The following is a 20,637-nucleotide window of genomic DNA, read 5'->3' as shown; positions in this document are numbered from 1 at the left end:
CCAGGGACGACCGAGACAGACCATGACCCCGCCCTAAGCCCACAGACCCCAGCTGCCCCATCCCCTAACTGCCCTGACCCCCAGCTGCCCCGTCCCGCAGCTGCCCTGACCCCAGCTGCCCTTTCCCCCAGCTGCCCCGTCCCCCAGCTGCCCCGTCCCCCAGCTGCCCCATCCTCCAGCTGTCCTGACCCCAGCTGCCCCGTCCCCTAGCTGCCCCGTCCCCAGCTGCCCCGACCCCAGCTGCCCTTTCCCCCAGCTGCCCCGTCCCCCAGCTGCCCCATCCTCCAGCTGCCCTGACCCCAGCTGCCCCGTCCCCCAGCTGCCCCGTCCCCCAGCTGCCCCGTCCCCCAGCTGCCCCGACCCCAGCTGCCCCATCCCCTAGCTGCCCCATCCCCTAGCTGCCCCATCCCCAGCTGCCCCGACCCCAGCTGCCCTGACCCCAGCTGCCCCGACCCCAGCTGCCCCATCCCCTAGCTGCCCCATCCCCAGCTGCCCCGACCCCAGCTGCCCTGACCCCAGCTGCCCTGACCCCAGCTGCCCTGTGCCCCAGCTGCCCCGTCCCCAGCTGCCCTTTCCCCCAGCTGCCCCGTCCCCCAGCTGCCCCATCCCCCAGCTGCCCCATCCCCCAGCTGCCCCATCCTCCAGCTGCCCTGACCCCAGCTGCCCCATCCTCCAGCTGCCCTTTCCCCCAGCTGCCCCGTCCCCATACTGTTCTGTTCCCCAGCTGCCCTGTCCTCCAGCTGCCCCGTCCCCCAGCTGCCCTGACCCCAGCTGCCCTATCCCCAAGCTTTCCTGTCCCCCAGCCATGGGACCCCCCGCTACCCCCACCCTGTCCCCCCAGCTGCCCTGTCCCCCAGATGCCCTGTCCCCCAGCTGCCCCTCTCCTAGCTGCCCCATCCTCCAGCTGCCCTGTGCCCCAGCTGCCCTGTCCCCTAGTTGCCCCGTGCCCCAGCTGCCCCTCTCCTAGCTGCCCCATCCCCCAGCTGCCCCATCCCCCAGCTGCCCCGTCCCCTAGCTGCCCCATCCTCCAGCTGCCCCGTCCCCCAGCTGCCCTGTCCCCCAGCTGCCCCGTCCCCTCGCTGCCCCATCCTCCAGCTGCCCCATCCCCCAGCTGCCCTGTCCCCCAGCCGCCCCTCTCCTAGCTGCCCTGTCCCCCAGCTGCCCCATCCCCTAGCTGCCCTGTCCCCCAGCTGCCCTGTCCCCAAGCTGCCCCATCCCCCAGCTGCCCCATCCCCCAGCTGCCCCATCCCCCAGCTGCCCCATCCCCTAGCTGCCCCATCCCCCAGCTGCCCCATCCCCCAGCTGCCCTGTCCCCCAGCTGCCTCATCCCCTAGCTGCCCTGTCCCCAAGCTGTCCTGTCCCCCAGCCACCGGACTCCCCCACCCCCACCCTGTCCCCCCAGCTGTCCTGTCCCCCAGCTGTCCCATCCCCCAGCTGTCCTGTCCCCTAGCTACCCCATCTCCCAGCTGCCCCGTCCCCCAGCTGCCCCGTCCCCATGCTGTTCTGTCCCCCAGCTGTCCCATCCCCCCAGCTGCCCCGTCCCCAGCTGCCCCGTCCCCAGCTGCCCCGTCCCCCAGCTGTCCCGTCCCCCAGCTGCCCCTCTCCTAGCTGCCCCGTCCCCAGCTGCCCATCCCCAGCTGCCCCGTCCCCAGCTGCCCCGTCCCCCAGCTGTCCCGTCCCCCAGCTGCCCCTCTCCTAGCTGCCCTGTCCCCAGCTGCCCCGTCCCCAGCTGCCCCGTCCCCAGCTGCCCCGTCCCCCAGCTGTCCCGTCCCCCCAGCTGCCCCGTCCCCAGCTGCCCCGTCCCCCAGCTGTCCCGTCCCCCAGCTGCCCCTCTCCTAGCTGCCCCGTCCCCAGCTGCCCCGTCGCCATGCTGTTCTGTCCCCCAGCTGCCCCATCCCCATGCTGTTCTGTCCCCCAGCTGCCCCGTCCCCCCAGCTGCCCCGTCCCCAGCTGCCCCGTCCCCCAGTGGCGGCCGGGTCAGAGGTTGCTCGGGGACAGAGTGGAAGGTACAGCAGGAGGCCGAGGAGAGCTGCAGGCAGTCCCGGCCCCCCCTCCCCCTCAGTGGCAGCGCCTGTCGCCTGTCGTCTGCAGCGAGTTCAACCGAGGCACTGGGACACGTTTCCATGACAACCCTCACGGCTCTAATTCAGTCCCAAGTTAAAAATGATATCAAAGACCGGGGAGATGGGGGAAGCAGAGGTGGCAGCCTGGTCCCAGTCCCGCTCGGCCCCAGGCCTCCAGGGGTGGAGAGTGGCCATGCCTGGGCGGGGTGCGGGGGGCACGGCGGGCTGGGGCCACGCCGGACCTCAGGGAGAGAGTTCCAGGTCAGTGCCGGCCCGTGTGACCCCTGTGGACACCGCCCGGCCAGGAAGGCTGGACGAGGAGGGCTGCCCGGCGAGGGAGCACGCCGAGGCGCTGGGCTCTGCCGGCCCGAGCTCAAGTCCCTCCTCCATTTTTGTGACCGGGGACTGGGGACATACGGCTTTTCAGTGTCCCAGTTTCCCGCAAGCCGGGGCAGGAAATCCACAAGACTCCCATCCTCTAGCCAACCACTGAAAAGCCTGACGTGGAGCTGCGGTTCAAGTGGTAGAGCGCCAGCCACGAGCCAAAAACAACGACGACAACAACAACAAACCCCAGACGGCCTCCAGGCTGCCGGTTCAAGTCTGGGACGGCATGGTGACCCCCAGGACGGCACAGGAAAGCTGTGGGGGCCCAGAACCCCGGGGATTCCAGCACAGCCCGGGTCCCAGAGCTGTGGTGGCCCAGGCGGATGGCTTCACCTCCTGGCCCGTGGTCAACCCGTTTTGTAAGTTCTCTCCCCTCTCCACGGGGAAGGACCACGCCACCACGCACTCTGCTCCCGAATCCCCCCGGAGCCCCAGGCTCGCAGTGCCAGCCTGCCCCTACCTGCCGCGATGGCTGTCTTCTGCTCCACGGTCACCGCCACGGCCGTGCTGGCTGTCAGCGTCGTGGGCTCGCCCGGGCTCTCTGGGGAAATCACCACAGCGCAGTCACCTTCCCCCGGGGAGGAGCAGCGTGGAGCCCCAGACCGGCTCTTCCCCTCCGCGCGTGGCTGTGTCCACGGCACTCAGAGATCCGTGTTGCCCTTTCTGTGTGGTTCTTTGGTGTTTTGGGTGCCCTCCATGTCTGCTGCTCCCCCAAATCTAAAATCCCCTCTGCGCTGCCCTCTGCCCAGGCCCCGGGGCCGGGCTGCACCGGGCTTCGGTGCCTGGCCATGCGGCCGCAGCTCAGGGTCCAAGAACGAGCGGGAAACAGCTGGCCGGCGGGCAGCACCAAGGCCAGAGGACAGAGGTGGTCACTTGCTGGCGCCACGTCCCAGACCTGGCTCCTCGGCCATTCACCCGAAGACTGCCAGGGACATGACATGGGCACAGCCCACCCGCCAGGCCCCCAAGGCCGCAGCCCAGGCCTGCAGAGGGGTCTCCACTGGCCACAGCCCTCCCTCCCTCCCTCCTCCCCCTCTTCCTCCTGCGCCCCCCTCGTCTCTTCTTTCTCTTGGGGTGGATGGAAGGCTTGGTGGTGTCACTGGCTCTTGGTAAGGAGGGCTGTGCTGTGGGGCTGGGCCCCCCCCTGAACCCCGGGTTTCCAGGCCCGTTCTTCTCCCCGGGGACTTAGTTCCCTCCACCAGCACGGTAGGGGAGCACACACACACACACACACACACACACACACGCACGCACGCACGCACGCGCGCGTGCACACACGCCCAGAGCTCAGGGCTGCGTCACCTGGTCCCTTGGGCCAGCGGAGGCTGAAGACAAAGCTGCCCTCGGGCTGCTCGGAGGCCTGGCGATACCACAGGGGGAAGTGGTCGGCCGTGAACACGCTGGCCTCGTCCTCGGGCGTCAGGAACGTCCTGCAAGGGAGGACGGGGGCAGCTGGCCTCGGGGACGTGCTGTCCCCCTCCACCCACGGCCACAGGGCCAGGGGCCCACAGAGCCAGGACACGGGCAACAGAGGGAGACCGGCAGGCAGGAGGGGCTCTGCAGACAGGCGCGTGTTTAGCAAGGCGTTCAGACGGCGTGCAGGTGGCTGGACAGTGAGTGACAGAGACAGAGGCGGAGGGGTGGACGGCCACGAGGTAAGGCTCATCACTCCAGAGGGACGGAAGGGAGGTATCTGAGAGCTACTTAGACAGGGGCTCGGAGGCTGGGAAGAGAGGGCACCGGTGGTGCGTGTTCAGGTAGGTGGATAAGTCGGACATGTGAGGCGTCACACAGGTGACAGCTGCTGGATCAGCGCTTACACAGACAGGGGACAGATGGGTGGACAGACAATGCGTTTACAACGGTGGACAGACTATATTTCAATGGACAAGCAGAGAGGGGATCGAGATTTAGGGAGGTGGGGATTCAGGTAGCTCGGTCGGTTAGCAGCTAGGTGAGCCGGTAATGGTAGACTGAGAGCAGCCCCTAAAGTGAGACCCCCCCATGTCACCCTGTCATCCGAGGCCGCTGGCTCCTCCTGTGCCCCGGGAGGCGAGTGCAGCGCTCTCAGCTCTGGGCTTCGGGGTGTGTGTGTGTGTGTGTGTGGGGCGGGGGGAGACAGGGACCCCAGATCCCAGATCCCAGGGCCCTGTCTGTCCAGGTGCTGGTGGAGGGATACCCAGAGTTTTGTGCCCCTCCCTCCTCCTCCCCCCATCCCCCCATGTCTCTGCAGGGTCTCCCCGCAGTGACCAGCTGGTCTCACCTGTCCGAGACCTTCTCCGAGCCCACCAACAGGCTTCTTCGGAGAATCCCGGCCCTGGTGCCCAGAAAGGCCATGTCCACGCCGGGCCTGGCTTCCCTGTGGGGGATGGGGGGCGGCGGGCTGGGCTCGGACCCTGCCTCTCCCACGTCCAGCTGTCCAGTTACCCCAGGTTCGGGGGGTTGGTGTGGATGGAGGGGGAGCCGGGGTCTGTCCTGGGGGAATTCGCCCCTTGGGTACCCAGGAGGGGCGGGGCCCTGGCTTCTCCCCCCGCGGGGGCTGCCATCTTCCTTGCAGCTGTGTGGACCGGCTTCGCTGGCCGCCCAGGGACGGGGGTTAAGCGATCCCACCCCCCGGCCCCCACTCTACCCACTCGGAGACGTTGAGCGCCAGGGCCGTCCAGTAGGCCTCCATGGGCGCTGTCACCACCGCGTCAAACAGGACCGCCCGCACCAGCTCCTCATCACCTGAGGGCCAGGAGGGCACATCAGCCCGCGGGGGCCCCCCCCGGCAGCCAGCTCCCCCACAGGCCGCTCCCGCCACTCCAGGGACCAAGGTCTGAGGCCAGCCCAGGGGAGGGAGAGGGAGACGACGCCATGTCACCCGGTGTGGGCAGGGGCCTTGGCGAGAGGGGCCAGCCTGGAGTGGGGGAACCCATGAAGGAGAAGAGGGAGAAAGGCTCAGCCCGGGCCCCTGACTAGCTAGGGCCAAGCCCCTGGTTCAAACCCCACCACCACCAGAAAGTGGGGAGGCCAACAGCTGGGTAAGTTCGAGGGCCTCGCACGCATGGCGCCCTCCACACTAGGGGAGCTGAGGGCGGATGGAGCGACTCTTGGCTCGCCTGGCGTGAGACCCAGGGAGTCGGGACCCTGGACTGACCCTGGCCCAGGCCGGCCCAGTTCTGTGGCTGCCCCTCCCCGGCGGACCTGCCCGCCTCCCATGGCTCTGTGCCCTTGGCCTGGCCGCTGCCTCCTCCCTCGCCCTCTTGTAGGAGAATGCCTGTATTTTTATCAAGGAGGTGAAGCTGGCACAGCACAGTGCCCCCGCCCCCTCCCCGTCCCAGCCGCGTTCACTCTGCACAGCTGCCACCTCCAGCCAGTTCCAAAATATTTTTATCACCCCCGGAGAAGATGCCACGTGGGTGGGCCTCTGTGCCAGGAGGAGCGGCCTGCCAAGGGAGGCACCGTCCCTTCCCACAGTCCTCCTGCTCCCCCCACCGCCTCCCAGTCCCGTCTCCACCACTTTCTCAGCGCAAGAACCCAGGCTGGGCTGTCTCTGTGGCTACCCTGGGGCCTGGCCCACGGCAGGGGCTCTGTGCGGGCTGGTGAACGAGGCCGGGCGATGGTGGCTCACACCCGACATCCCAGCTACGCCAGGGGACGGCGGTTCAAAGCCAGCCCGGGCAGGAGAGTCCGTGAGACTCTTTGTTCCCAGTTTACCAGTGGAAAGCCAGATGTTGTGAAGTGTGGGTTCAAGTGGTGGTGGAGCGCTAGCCTTGAGTGAAAAAGCAGAGGGGCAGCATCCAGGAATGACTGAACTAATAGTGAATGAATGAATGGGCCCACAGTGAATGAATGAGGGAACAAGGAACAAATGAGTGAATGAACCAACTGACAGTGAAGAAATGAATGAATGAAAGCATGAGCAAGTAACGAATGAAGGAGTGAATGAGTGAGTGAACCAGTGAATGCTGTCCCGGCGGGCTGGCTCCTGGGTTTGCTGAGGATGAATTTCTTTTGGGGGTCAGAGGGCACTGCCCTGTGGCCATTCGTGGTCCACCGGGCCGTGGCCAGCAGTTCAGTGCTGAGAACTCAGTACTCGGCTTGCTGTGGCCACTGAGCCAGTGCTCTCTGCATGGCCAGAGGGCTTGAGGATGCCCAGCTGGAGCAGCTGGGGGCCTGGTGGGTGGTGCTCGGGTGACGGGTGCTCAGGGAGAGCCCGTCACTGCCCCTGGCCCCTCTGTCACCGTCTTGTCTCCACTGTCCTCACACACTCGGGTCTAGTCCACCCCCCGCCCGGTACCTCCTCCCGCCGGGGCCTCGGGCACTCACAGCGCAGCTGGGCGTCCTCTCGGTTCAGGTAGCGGACCACTGCCTGCAGCTGGCTGAGCTTCCTGTGGTCGGGGTCGATGTCGGTGAGGCAGTACACCCTGGGCCAGACTTCCAGTTAGAGGGGGTGAGCCTGGCCTCCCCTCCTCTCCCCTCCCCTCCCCTTCTCCCCGCTCACCAGTCGCTGGCCAGCGTGAGGTCTGGATGGAGCAGGTCATGCAGGCCTGAAACCAGAGTCCATGCTCAGGGCAGCATCTGGGCCCCGGGCCTGTGCACCAGCCACTTGGGTGTCCACAGGGGGCCCTGGACCATGAATGGCCCCGGGGTGGTGCCCTCTGACCCCCACCCCTGAAAGAAACTCAGCGTGGGAGGATGTGGGTAGAGACAGAGTCCCACTGTGTGGCCCAGGCTGGTCTCGAACTCCTGGGCTCCAGCCATCCCTGAGCGGCGGGGACCACGTCCGGGTGTCCCCCCTTCCCCACCGCTGGCTGGCTGTCCGGGCACGAGGGAGGGCGGGGTCTGATGTACCTTCCTCCACGGACGTGTTTCCCAGGAGGACATGCTCCCCGTAGCCCCGGGTCAGCACCACGCCCAAGCTGGTGGGGGAGAGCAGAGGTCATGTGATGTCAGGTGCCCCCCCCGCACGCTTAGGCCCTCCTGGCCCCCCTCACCTGAAAGGGGTCTCCTTGATGTCCGTGAAGAAGTAGTCGTTGGTCAGAAAGAGGACTCGCCTCTGAGAGGGCAGGGCAGGAGGACAGGGTGCTGGCTGGGGCTGGAGAGGCCCACTCAGCACCCCGGGGTCTCCTCGCCCCATCCCACCCTGGTTGGATGACCAGCCCCCAGGCTGGCCTCCCTGGACTCCGGGACTCGAGTCTGCTCCTGCCCACTGCACCCCGCAGGCCCGTGCTGCCCGGCTCTCCACCGCCCGAGGGAGTACACACATGAGTGCCCGTGAACATGAATCTGAATACCCCCACTGTCCCCCGTCCCCTCCTTGCCCAGACCGCCTCGTCCCCTCCCATCCCCTGTCTTTATCCTCCTAATGCCACCACGCTTCAGGCCTTGCTTTCTTTGCTGTTCATTTCCGTGAGTCAGGGATCGATCACTGCTCTCCTCACCCCCTCGTCCAGCGGGACCTTCACGCGCATGGACAGAGAGCCCGTCTCCCGGTTGATCAGGGCTGTCCTCAGCTTTGGGAGGGGAAGAGAACACTGAGTGCCATGGTCCACCTCGGAGTAGGATGGCTTACCTATCAATCACGGGGGACTCTGCATGATTACGGGGACCCTGGATGATCACGGGACCCTGGATGATCACGAGGACCCTGGATGATCACGGGACCCTGGATGATCACGGGACCCTGGATGATCACACAGGACCCTGGATGATCACACGGGACCCTGGATGATCACAGGGGACCCTGGATTGTCACACGGGACCCTGGATGATCACGGGGACCCTGGATGATCACGGGACCATGGATGATCATGGGGGACCCTGGATTGTCACAGGGACCCTGGATGATCACGGGGGACCCTGGATGATCACACAGGACCCTGGATGATCACGAGGACCCTGGATGATCACACGGGACCCTGGATGATCACGGGGGACCCTGGATTGTCACGGGACCATGGATGATCACACAGGACCCTGGATGATCACGGGGGACCCTGGATGATCACGGGACCATGGATGATCACACAGGACCCTGGATGATCACGGGGGACCCTGGATGATCACGGGACCATGGATGATCACACAGGACCCTGGATGATCACGGGGGACGCTGGATGATCACGGGACCATGGATGATCACACAGGACCCTGGATGATCACGGGACCCTGGATGATCACGAGGACCCTGGATGATCACGGGGGACCCTGGATGATCACGGGACCATGGATGATCACACAGGACCCTGGATGATCACGGGACCCTGGATGATCACGGGACCATGGATGATCACGGGACCCTGGATGATCACGAGGACCCTGGATGATCACGAGGACCCTGGATGATCACACAGGACCCTGGATGATCACGGGGGACCCTGGATGATCACGGGACCCTGGATGATCACGAGGATCCTGGATGATCACAGGAGCCCTGGATGATCACGAGGATCCTGGATGATCACAGGAGACCCTGGATGATCACGGGGAGCTCTGGATGATCACAGGAGCCCTGGATGATCGCGAGGACCCTGGATGATCACAGGGACCCTGGATGATCACGGGGACCCTGGATGATCACGGGGGACCCCTTGGGTGCTTGGCTCCTCTTTGTGCCCGGAGCTCAAAGCCAGGCAGGAAGTGAGGCCTGGCTCTGGTGCCATCTGGGCTCTCTCAGAAGAACTAGGGTTCAGCGTCTGGTGGCTGAGCCCTACTTTCCTCCAGGATGTGGAGCTGAGACCAGGGCCGGGCTGGGCCAAAACCTTACTGACTAATGGTGGCCTCCAGACAGGAGCCACTGTCGTCTATGGTGCAGACGAGGGCTGTGAGCCCCATGCAGGACCTGCTCCTGGCATGGGCTTTGAAGAGCAGGGGATAAGCTCTCTGTCCAAGAGTTTTGCGGGGACCACCAGCACCCCTACTTGTTGGGTGAAGAGCCAAGCAGACCAGCGTGGCCTCTGTCCCACTCACGGTTTCGGCTTGGTCTTCCCACTCCACTTCGGAGAGGTCCACGCTGTTGTAGTTGGGTTTGGGCTTCAGCTTCTTCCCCTCCCTGTACTGGAGTGGGGGGAGAGGACGAGGGAGGGGGGGTGGAAGGAGCGGGGGTCGGCACACAGCACAGAGCCCGCTCCTGTCTCGCCTCCTCCCTCAGGCTTCCAAGGCAGATTCCTGGATTCCAAGAAATCTCAGCGACTTCCCCAGAGCTTCTGAGCAAGCCTGCACCCAGCACGGGGCTTCCGTGGCATCAATCCAGGCAGGTGGCCTGGTGGCCCTCAGATCACAGTCCAATTCCTCCTCGGGGAGGATGTGGGCCGTGTGGGTCCTGCCCTCCTAGGCTGTTTCTGGGAATGTCCCCTGAGGAGGGGAACCGCAGTCCCTCAGACGGAGCCTTCCACGGAGGCCTCAGGCCACTGGCCTTTGCCTGTCTTCACGTCTACACCCCAAGGCAGACAGGCGCTGTACCTACCAGAGGCCGGAGGTCGGGGTGCGAGAGGATGTACCCGTTGTTGGTGTTCAGGAAGGCATAGCCGTGTACCCCAAGCTGCAAGGCCAGAAGCAGGGGTCACACAGCTGTTTGTGATGGTGATCGGAGTTGAGAAGGGGCTTAGGGATGAATGACTATAAAGATGGCCACTCACAGTGGTTAACGTGTGTGTGTTAGAGACAGAGAGAGTGTGTGTGTGTGTGTGTGTGTGTGTGTCCTGGGGCTTAAACAGCCTGGGTGCTGTCCCACTCCACCACGCTGAGCCACAGCTCCACTTCCGGCTTTTTTCTGGGGTTCATTGGAGAGCAGAGTCCCACAGACTTTACTGCCCGGGCTGGCTTTGAACCATGATCCTCAGACCTCAGCCTCCTGAGTTGCGGCAGGAAATGTCTTTGGGAGTGATCCAACACAGCCAAGGCCCGGGTTCTGCCCCCTGGCTCTGAGTCTCCGGTGCCACCCAGAGCCACGCATCTTGTGGCTCCATCATCAAGTGCACGTTCCAGGCCCCTCGGTACTGTCACCCCGTCTCATTCACTGTGGAGCCCCACTGTGTGGCAGGGAGGGGCAGACTGAGAAAAGGAGGCCCTGGGTAGAGAAGGAACTTGCAAAGGCCAGTGATGGTTAGGGTTGGCTAAGGGCCACGGGAGACGGGCCACGGGGGTGACCCATGGGAGAGCCACGATCGACCGCTGTTACCACCCTCACTTGCCCAGAGCCTCGTCAGAGGAGACTGGTCCCAGCTAGGGGCCCAAATCACCCTTCGCTCCTCCTGTCAGGTGGAGGTTCTCGCCACGCCGGCCACAGGCCCTTGGGCCCCGCCGACGCAGACTCACCTTGTAGCGGGACGCCAGCTTCATGAGTTCTCTCAGCGTCACGTCACTGCCCACCACGCCCAGGAGAATGCCGTGGGCCCTCTGGAAGGAACAACCCAGGGAAGGGGTTACTGAGCACCAAGCACCGCTGTGCCGAGCCCCCCCCCAGAGCCCTTGAGGTCCTCAGAGTAAAAATCCCAGGAGCTGCCGGAGGGACCCGGGAGCCAGCAGGGCAGATGAATGGCCGGCGTGGATCGTTGAGTGCTGGTATTTAAATGCAATCCAAAGAGGAGTGACATTTATGAATCAGCACAGCCCAGCCTGGAGAATCGGGAGCCCAAGGCCCATGAGTGACAGCCACTCTGTCCCATGAGGGCTCCGTGCAGAGGCTGGAAAGTTCTAGAAATTCCCTCTTAGAGGCCTTCGCAAACCAAGTAGACTGCCAGGCTCGGTAGGCTAATGGTGGCTTTGCTGTCCCCAAGGCAGGGGACCCGAGGAGAGGGTTGAGCAGGGGTGACCTCACATCCTCACCACCCATGGAGAGACCACCCACCCCCACTCCCCGACCCCCGCAGTCCACTGAGCGACCCGGTCACCAGCCTGGGACCAGCTACCTACTGTGGCCCGGTGGCTGTCAGGGCCCACGGCTGTCAAGATGGAGCCGGTGGTCTCCCGTGGCCCCAGGAGGCGCGGTCACTCACCGTTTCGTTCTTTTTGCTGAAGACGGGCATGGCCACGGTGGTGAGGAGAGTCGGGCTCCGGGCCTTGGAGGTGAAGAGCTGCCGGGGAGGGGTTGGGAGGGGGCGGTGGGCCCGGGGCTGTGGCTTTGCCGCTCTCAGGCCATGGCACGGAGGCCAGCTCTGTGCATTGCCTCCTGCTCTTCTCCTGACCACGGAATCACTTCCAGCTCTGCAGAGGGCCCTGCCCTCCCTTATCCCTTCCTGGAGACCTAGATGCTGACCCAGGCCCCAGGACCCGACCCTAGGTCCCTAGGCCCCACCCCTAGGCTAGGCCCCACCCTTGCCCTCAGCCCCACCCCCAGGTCCCCAGGCCCCGCCCCTTGTCCCCAGGCCCCGCCCCCAGGTCCCAAGGCCCTGCCCCTTGTCCTCAGCCCCACCCCCAGGTCCCCAGGCCCCTCCCCTCATCCTCAGCCCCGCACCCATGTCCCCAGGCCCCGCCCCTTGTTGTAAGCCCCGCCCCCAGGTCCCCAGGCCCCGCCCTTGCCTTCAGCCCCGCCCCCAGGTCCCCAGGCCCCGCCCCCAGGTCCCCAGGCCCCGCCCCTCGCCCTCAGCCCTCCAGGCCCACCCTGGTGTCCATGTAGGCCTCTGTCCAGATGACGTCGTGGTCGTGGTTGATGACCATGGGGCGGCTGAGCACGTGCAGGTACTCCATCACGTTCTCCTGGGCGTCGGCCAGCGTGGAGATCTGGGTGTAGTAGCCTGGGGGGCAGGCAGGGGTGTGAGAGCGAAGCCCAGCCCAGAGCATGCCTCCCCCCCAGGGCCTTGTGTCCACCGCGGCTCCTCAGGCTTGTGGGTGGCCCTGGATGCGGCTGGAGGCTGAGCTTGGGGACCCTGGGAGGCCGGGGTCCAGAGGCAGGAGCCCCAGCTGCGGAGGGAGCGGGAAGGGCTCTTCCCAGGGCCCCGCTCCCGCTCCCTCCGCCTCCGCCTCTGTCCCCCTCGTAGGTGACCGGATGGCGGACCAGCAAAGGCTCCTCCAGCCATGGTCCCCTTCCCAGTCCCCTGCTCCTCACTCTCCTGGCTTTTGTCCCCAGGGCCCTGTCTCCGTCCACCCTCTCTGCCATGGTGGCTAGAGGGCTTCCTCGCCGGTCCAGCCCACTGTCCATTCCCCAGGGTCGGGATCAGTGCCCGGTGCAGAGTCCGCGCGCAAGAAAACACCACGTGGAAGCAGCAGAGCCTAGGGGAGCCTGGGTCTGGAGACGGAGGGGAACCGTGCGCAGAAAGCATGGATCCCGAGACCAAAGGTGAGGTGGCCCGTGATGCCCCTCCTCCTCCTCCCCTCTTCCTCCTCCTCCTCCTCTTCCTCCTCCTCTCCTCCTCCTCCTCCTCCTCCTCCTCCTCCTCCTCCTCCTCCTCCTCCTCCTCCTCCTTCATCCTCGTTTTCCTTCGGCTTGAGCTCCAGGTACATCATTGGAGACAAGAGTCTCCTGGACTTGGCTGCCCCAGGCTGGTTTCAAACTGTGGCCATGGGATCTCAGCCTCCTCTGGAGCCTGGGTTACAGGCGGGAGCCACTGGCCTCAGCTGGAGAAAACCTCTGGGTCCTGCCAGCCCCCCGCCCCCCCCCCCAGCCTGAGGCTGGCCCTGCGCTCAGCGGGGGCTACGGGCGCTCTGTCCGGGCCGGGGTCACCTTTGTTGTTGCAGGCAATCCACTTCATCCGGTCAGCAAAGGTCACCTCTCTCCCAATGAGGTACGTGAAAACCCGGACCTGGCACAAGACCGCACACTGGGGCCAGGTGCCATGGCTGGGGCCGTGGCCAGGGGCTGTGGCTGGGGTTGTGGCCAGGGGTCGTGGCTGGGGTTGTGGCCAGGGGCTGTGGCCAGGGGCTGTGGCCGGGGTCGTGGCTGGGGTTGTGGCCAGGGGTTGTGGCTGGGGTCATAGCTGGGGCTGTGGCCAGGGGCTGTGGCCGGGGTTGTGACCAGGGGTCGTGGCTGGCGTTGTGGCCAGGGGTTGTGGCTGGGGCCATGGCCAGGGGTCGTGGCTGGGGTCGTGGCTGGGGCCGTGGCCAGAGGCTGTGGCCGGGGTTGTGGCCAGGGGTCATGGCTGGGGTTGTGGCCAGGGGTTGTGGCTGGGGCCGTGGCCAGGGGTCGTGGCCAGGGGCTGTGGCCAGGGGCTGTGGCCGGGGTTGTGGCTGGGGTTGTGGCTGGGGCCGTGGTCAGGGGTTGTGGCCGGGGCCGTGGCTGGGGTCGAGCTCAGCTCCAGCCCTGGCTCCCGGGCTGCACCCCACCTCTGGTCTGGGAGGCCCCTGAGGTCTCAGCAGCATCCATCAGGGTGGGTCTGGGGGCGTGGGGACCCTCTCCTGGGGATGCCCAGCGTCACCTTGCGGTCTGGCGCGTTGTACTTCTCCAGCACGGGCTGGAAATCCTCCACTGCCCCATCGGAGATCAGCATGACCGCCTGGTTGCAGAGACTGCCCCGCCCGGCCTCCTGGAACTGGGAGGGCAGAGGGCGCTGGGCCCGCGGGGGGGGGGGCAGGGTCCCCTCCCCTCGGCTCCCGGTCACCCCTCCCCCCGGCCCTCCCGGGCACGGCCGGCGGTGGGCACCTGCTTCAGGATGTGGAAGGCCTCGCGCAGGGCCTGGTTCACGACCCCCACTCCCTTGACCACCAGCTCGTCCACCAGCCGTTTGAAGTGCTGTGGGGACACAGCGTGTCAGCGGCCTCGTGGACGCGGTGGCTCCGGGGTTCCGAGGCGGGTCGTGGTCGCCCAAGGCTGAGCCTGGCGGCGGCCACGGTGGGCCCGGCAGGCACCGGCCCTCTGCTCACCCAGGACATGGACAATCTCTCTTAGAAAGTGTCCTGGCCTGTCACCCGAGCTTCTCCAAGAAGCTGAGACCTGACGACGGGGACTGAAAGCCAGCCCGGCAAGGGAGTCAGTGAGACTCTGACCTCCCATTTGTCAGCAAAAAGCTAGACATGGAACCGTGGTGCAGGTGGTAGAACACCAGCCTCCAGTCAAACATAAAATCTCCGGCACGGCACCCAGGCCCTGAGTTCAAGTCCACACGCCCTCTGTGTTATCATGTGGTCCCGTCGTTGGCCTTTTACCAGAGCAAGGGCCTCGGCCCACAGGACTGGCGTAGGGGTGGGGGGAGGCCCGGGGGGAGGAGGCAGAAGGGGAAACTGAGGCTGGGGTGTGCGCAGAGGGCGGGCGCTCACCTCCCGGTTGTCTCGGTCGGCCTGCACCAGGACGCCTTTGAAGCAGGGCTCCAGGTAGTGGATGTGGTCGTTGTACTGGGGGAGGGGAGGGGAGGCAGTGAGCAGCTCCGAGGCCCGGCCAGCCCGGGGGCCTGGCCCACAGCCCTGGCTGGGGGAGCGGGGGAGGGGGCGCCAGTCACCGCGATGATGTTGAGGAAGTCGTTGTCCCCCAGCGTGTCCAGGATGGTGGTCACCGTGTGCTTGGCAATGGCCAGCTTCAGCCCCTTCATGCTCCCGCTCACGTCCACCAGGATCACCACGTCCTTGGGGGAGGTGGCCGCCTGGATGTACCTGTGACACGAGGGTGCAGATGAGGGGAGGGGTGCGGGGCCTGTTCAACTCTGAGTGCAAACCCCAGGACCATGGGAGGGAAGGAGGGGGCAGGAGGGAGGGGAGGGAGGGAGGAAGAGGGGGAGGAGGGGAGGAAGACCAGAGCCCCTGCTTACTCCTGTTTAGACTGGCCAGGGGTCAACACCTGACCAGGGCCGGGCTCTGCCAGGCTCGGCCAGGCTCTGCCCTGCCCCAGGTCAGCGGGCACTGTGAGGAATTCTGGGTGGCTGGGCCGGGGGGGCGGGTCCTCCTTGGAGGAGGGGGTCCAGTAAGGCCTTCCTGACGTCTCTCACCCAGGTCCCTGAGACCAGGAGCGGGAGGGAGAGGGCTGGAGGTGCTGGAGTGGAGTGGACGGTGGGAGAGGCCCGGTGGAGCCCAGAGGCAGCGCTGCGTGCACCTACCAGCCCCGGTTCCGGCAGTCGAAGGCGATGACGCCATGCTCGTCAGGCGTCCATTTTATACCTGGGGTGGGGGACGTGGAGGCTGCCCCGAGGTCCGGGCCGTGCGCCCCTGGGCAGCCGAGGGAGGGGCCCCAGACCTCTCCCGGAACCCAGGCAGAGGCAAGGAGCGAAGCCGCCTCTGCCTTCCAGACCGGGCAATGCCAGGCCCAGGGCCAAATTCACCCACCCCAGCCACAGGCGGGGAGGTGGCCTGTGAAGTGAGCCAGGCTTCCAGCCGCCTGAGTACAAGCCCTGGGACACACACCACACACGCGCGCACACACACACGCACACACACACGCGCACACACACACCACACACGCACACACACACGCACACACATGCGCACACACACACACCACACACGCGCGCGCACACACACGCGCACACGCACGCCCGTCATCCAGCTCTGGGGAGAAGCACTCAGAGGAGGATTAAGGTCCACTTTGACCCTAACTCAAAAGGAATCACAGCACCAGGGGCCGGGAGTGCAGGACACAGCTGGGTGGGAGATGGCGTCTCAGCAGAGGAGCGCTGGCGGGGAGAGCCCTGAGACGCTTCTCCAGTGGACGAGAACACGCGGCCGCGAGCGCAGCTGTGGCTCACGGGGTACAGCTCTAGCCCCGCCCAGGGACAGGCTCGGGGCAAAGCTGGGCCGAGTTCGAGCCCCAGGACTGGATTGCACACCTACGCATGCGCACACACGCCCCGACACACGTGTGCACGTAGATGGACACGGAGGTGGACTCGGAGCAGGCACGGATTCGGCCGGGGTGGGGTGAGATGGTCGGGCGGGGCCAGAGCCCGGCCGGGCACCGCCCTGCAGCCCTCACCCGGGTAGATGCGGAAGAAGCCCGTGCAGCTGCCGAAGTACTGCCAGGTGAGCGTGGGGTCTCTCCGGAAGTTCTCCACGAACACGGGGTTCAGGGCCTCGGACATGTACACGCCGTTCAGGACGTCGGGGTCTGGAGCGGGGCGGGGAGGGCGGAGCACGCTGGCAGGGCGGGAGCCACCCAGACGTCACACGCGTGTGCACACACACCAGCCATCTTCCCGGGCCCCCCCGGGCCCGGCTCCCCGGCCAGCCCTGAGTGGGGTTCAGGTGTCAGGAGTGGGGTTCAGGTGTCAGGAGTGGGGTTCTGGTGTCAGGAGTGGGGTTCTGTGTCAGGGGTGAGGTTCAGGTGTCAGGAGTGGGGTTCAGATGTCAGGAGTGGGGTTCTGTGTCGGGAGTGGGGTTCAGGTGTCGGGAGTGGGGTTCAGGTGTCGGGAGTGGGGTTCTGTGTCAGGAGTGGGGTTCAGGTGTCGGGAGTGGGGTTCAGGTGTCGGGAGTGGGGTTCTGCTGTCGGGAGTGGGGTTCAGGTGTCGGGAGTGGGGTTCTGCTGTCAGGAGTGGGGTTCAGGTGTCAGGAGTGGGGTTCTGCTGTCAGGAGTGGGGTTCAGGTGTCAGGAGTGGGGTTCAGGTGTCAGGAGTGGGGTTCAGGTGTCAGAAGTGGAGTTCTGCTGTCAGGAGTGGGGTTCTGTGTCAGGGGTGAGGTTCAAGTGTCAGGAGTGGGGTTCAGATGTCAGAAGTGGGGTTCAGGTGTCAGGAGTGGGGTTCAGGTGTCAGGAGTGGGGTTCAGGTGTCGGGAGTGGGGTTCTGCTGTCAGGAGTGGGGTTCAGATGTCGGGAGTGGGGTTCAGGTGTCGGGAGTGGGGTTCAGGTGTTGGGAGTGGGGTTCTGCTGTCGGGAGTAGGGTTCAGATGTCAGGAGTGGGGTTCAGATGTCAGGAGTGGGGTTCAGGTGTCAGGGGTGGGGTTCAGGTGTCAGGAGTGGGATTCTGGTGTCAGGAGTGGGGTTCAGATGTCAGGAGTGGGGTTCTGCTGTCAGGAGTGGGGTTCAGGTGTCAGGAGTGGGGTTCAGGTGTCAGGGGTGGGGTTCAGGTGTCAGGAGTGGGGTTCAGGTGTCAGGAGTGGGGTTCAGGTGTCGGGAGTGGGGTTCAGATATCAGGAGTGGGGTTCAGATGTCAGGAGTGGGGTTCAGGTGTCAGGAGTGGGGTTCTGCTGTCAGGAGTGGGGTAGAGGTGTCAGGGGTGGGGTTCAGGTGTCAGGAGTGGGGTTCAGGTGTCAGGAGTGGGGTTCTGTGTCAGGAGTGGGGTTCTGGTGTCAGGAGTGGGGTTCAGATGTCAGGAGTGGGGTTCAGGTGTCAGGAGTGGGGTTCAGATGTCAGGAGTGGGGTTCAGGTGTCAGGAGTGGGGTTCTGGTGTCAGGAGTGGGGCTCTGGTGTCCTCGTGGGCCTGATCTTGGGAAGAAATTTTTCTCATTCTTGTGAGACGGTCGTGGGCTCTCCTGAGAGGATTGTTCTAGCTCGTCTGTCTGGCTTGTCTGTCTGTCTGTCTCCCTTCTGCCCAGGCTTCCTGTGACACGCTGCGCACCACATGGCAGGACCTGGCCAGTTAGTGCCCCGCTGGCTGCACCTCCAGACACCAAGGCCTGTTCCAGGGAGACTTTCCTTCTCTCCCTCCCTCCCTTGCCCGCCTGCTCTCCCTCCCTCCCTCCCTCCTGCCCTCCCTCCCTCGGTTTTCTTCCTTTCTGTGTACAGCCCCACACCGCCCCACACAGCCCCACGCAGCCCCACACAGCCCCACACCGCCCCACACAGCCCGGCACCTCTGTTGTAGACGTTGGTGGGCAGCTGCACACAGCTGGCCGAGGTGTTCACACGCAGGTTGCTGAAGTGGGCGTTGGCCTCCAGGAGGAACTCGGCGCCCAGCTCCACGAAGTTGCCCTGCTCGTCCCTCTCGTTGATCAGGACGGAGTTGTAGTAGTCAAACTGAGGACGGGGCCGGGCGGGCGGGTGGGTGGGGAGGGGAGACGTCCACGGTCAGTCCCTTCCGCTGGGCTGGTGAGGCCGGGCTGGGCCTCCCCCCTCGCCCCATCCCTCTGCTCAGGGGACCCCTGCCCTGCCTGGGTGTTCAAGGCCCCCGGGGCCTGCTCCCCTGCGATCACTGTGTCCGCCCGGTGTTTCTGGTGACCCCTGTCTGAGGGACCTCACCCCTGCCCCGCCCAGGGCTCTGTGTGGGCCACACGGGGATGGGACCTTGTTCCCCCCCTCCTCCCGCTGGGCCGGGAGAGGACTCACCACCAGGGACGCGTTGAATTCGTGCTTCAGGTCAGCCTCCTCTGCCGCCTCCACCAGGCTCTGAGGGCGGAAAGGAAGGGTGGGGGCAGGGGTGAGGTGGGGTGGGTCGGAGTGTGGTGGGGTGGGCCGGGGCAGGGGTGAGGTGGGGTGGGTTGGGGTGAGGTGGGTCGGGGCCTGGGCAGGGGTGAGGTGGGGTGGGTCGGGGTGTGGTAGGGTGGGCCGGGGCAGGGGTGAGGTGGGTCGGGGCCGGGGCAGGGGTGAGGCGGGGTGGGTTGGGGTGAGGTGGGTCGGGGCCGGGGCAGGGGTGAGGTGGGGTGGGTCGGGGTTCAGGCAGGGGTGGGGGGGCAGGGGTGAGGTGGGGTGGGTCGGGGTTCGGGCAGGGGTGGGGGGGCAGGGGTGAGGTGGGGTGGGTCGGGGTTCGGGCAGGGGTGGGGGGGCAGGGGTGCGGCCGGCGGCCCCACCTGCACGGCCTCCACCTTCCTCCTCAGCATGGCCTCCATGTCCTGGGAGAACTTCCTGACCAGCTCCAGGCCGTCCACCGCCCGGATCTCCAGGCTGGGCTCCGCCTCCCGGTACTTCTGTGGAGATGGCGCCGCCTCCGTGGGTCCTGGGTCTGTACCCGGGTCTGGCCTCCCCACTCCAGCTGTCCTCCTCCTCCTCCTCCCTCCCCACTCCAGCTGTCCTCCTCCTCCTCCTCCCTTCCCCTCCTCCCTCCCCACTCCAGCTGTCCTCCTCCTCCTCCTCCCTTCCCCTCCTCCCTCCCCACTCCAGCTGTCCTCCTCCTCCTCCTCCCTTCCCCTCCTCCCTCCCCACTCCAGCTGTCCTCCTCCTCCTCCTCCCTCCCCACTCCAGCTGTCCTCCTCCTCCTCCTCCCTCCCCACTCCAGCTGTCCTCCTCCCCCCTCCTCCCTTCCCCTCCTCCCTCCCCACTCCAGCTGTCCTCCTCCCCCTCCTCCCTTCCCCTCCTCCCTCCCCACTCCAGCTGTCCTCCTCCCCCTCCTCCCTCCCCACTCCAGCTGTCCCTCCACCCCTCCTCCCTTCCCCTCCTCCCTCCCCACTCCAGCTGTCCTCCCCCTCCTCCCTCCCCACTCCAGCTGTCCTCCCCCTCCTCCCTTCCCCTCCTCCCTCCCCACTCCAGCTGTCCTCCCCCTCCTCCCTCCCTACTCCAGCTGTCCTCCTCCCCCTCCTCCCTACATCCTGGCACACACCCTGTGCTGTCTCGGTGGGCATGGCGGCTCATTCACCTGCCCCAGCCTCAGTTTCCCCTCCTGGCCCCGAGGTTGGGGCCCCCAGCCAGGAAGGAGACGCTGGTGTCCCTCAGGTCGTCTCCCCGGGTCGTCCCCCAGCGGTCCCCCAGCTCGTCCCCCAGCCGTCCCCAGCGTCCCCCACCTTCTGCAGCAGGAGGGAGCCTGAGTACTTGGTCACTGTGCGGTGCAGGTCTGCACCGAAGGCGTCGGCCCACAGCTTCACCCTGCGGGGTGTGGAGGGCCTGCTTATGGACACGCAGACATGCGGCACACACGCGCACACACACACACACACACACGGCACACACACACACGACACACCACACGGCACACACACGCGCACACACACACACACATGGCACACACACACACACACGACACACACACGGCACACACACGCGCCACACACACACACGGCACACACACACACACGACACACACACACGGCACACACACATGGAACACACACACACACGGCATGCACACACACACGACACACACACACAGCATGCACACACACACGACACACACACGACACGCACACACACACACACGGCATGCACACACACACGACACACACACACAGCATGCACACACACACACGACACACACACGACACGCACACACACACACACGGCATGCACACACACACAGCACGCACACACGACACACACACACACACATGGCGCACACACACACCACACACACGGCACGCCTGGGCTGCAGGAGGCTCCCGCCATTGTCTCCCACGTCCTGTCCTGTGGCCTGGGCAGCGTGGCCTAGGGGAGCCAGCGGATGGGAGCTCCGACGGGGCTCACTGCCCCCCACCAGCTCCCCGGGCC

The 20,637-nt window shown here is 65.8% G+C and overlaps 1 protein-coding gene across 1 annotated transcript in view; it reads right to left on the bottom strand.

The window, feature by feature from the left end:
• The window catches only part of Cacna2d4 (calcium voltage-gated channel auxiliary subunit alpha2delta 4), a 37,655-nt gene that overhangs the window by 16,506 nt on the left and 512 nt on the right, over window positions 1–20,637 (bottom strand). Inside the window, exons 2-26 of the mRNA XM_090325170.1 lie at window positions 19,938–20,019; window positions 19,011–19,127; window positions 18,550–18,609; window positions 18,078–18,240; window positions 16,267–16,398; window positions 15,395–15,455; window positions 14,804–14,954; window positions 14,625–14,699; window positions 14,011–14,100; window positions 13,787–13,900; window positions 13,096–13,174; window positions 12,036–12,169; window positions 11,432–11,509; window positions 10,752–10,832; window positions 9,901–9,975; window positions 9,405–9,491; window positions 7,877–7,948; window positions 7,430–7,491; window positions 7,287–7,354; window positions 6,937–6,982; window positions 6,762–6,859; window positions 5,084–5,177; window positions 4,714–4,809; window positions 3,753–3,880; window positions 2,911–2,991 (exon numbers count right to left, since the gene is read on the bottom strand). Of these exons, the coding sequence (XP_090181296.1) occupies window positions 2,911–2,991; window positions 3,753–3,880; window positions 4,714–4,809; window positions 5,084–5,177; window positions 6,762–6,859; window positions 6,937–6,982; window positions 7,287–7,354; window positions 7,430–7,491; window positions 7,877–7,948; window positions 9,405–9,491; window positions 9,901–9,975; window positions 10,752–10,832; window positions 11,432–11,509; window positions 12,036–12,169; window positions 13,096–13,174; window positions 13,787–13,900; window positions 14,011–14,100; window positions 14,625–14,699; window positions 14,804–14,954; window positions 15,395–15,455; window positions 16,267–16,398; window positions 18,078–18,240; window positions 18,550–18,609; window positions 19,011–19,127; window positions 19,938–20,019 (2,324 nt within the window). The remainder of the gene's footprint in view (window positions 1–2,910; window positions 2,992–3,752; window positions 3,881–4,713; window positions 4,810–5,083; window positions 5,178–6,761; window positions 6,860–6,936; window positions 6,983–7,286; window positions 7,355–7,429; window positions 7,492–7,876; window positions 7,949–9,404; window positions 9,492–9,900; window positions 9,976–10,751; window positions 10,833–11,431; window positions 11,510–12,035; window positions 12,170–13,095; window positions 13,175–13,786; window positions 13,901–14,010; window positions 14,101–14,624; window positions 14,700–14,803; window positions 14,955–15,394; window positions 15,456–16,266; window positions 16,399–18,077; window positions 18,241–18,549; window positions 18,610–19,010; window positions 19,128–19,937; window positions 20,020–20,637) is intronic.

Source organism: Megascapheus bottae, chromosome 37 (genome assembly GCF_031878675.1).
Source record: "Megascapheus bottae isolate mThoBot1 chromosome 37, mThoBot2.hap1, whole genome shotgun sequence".
Classification (NCBI taxonomy): Eukaryota; Metazoa; Chordata; class Mammalia; order Rodentia; family Geomyidae; genus Megascapheus; species Megascapheus bottae.
The sequence above is the reverse complement of the archived record's forward strand: the minus strand, read 5'-3'. Positions and strand labels throughout refer to the sequence as shown.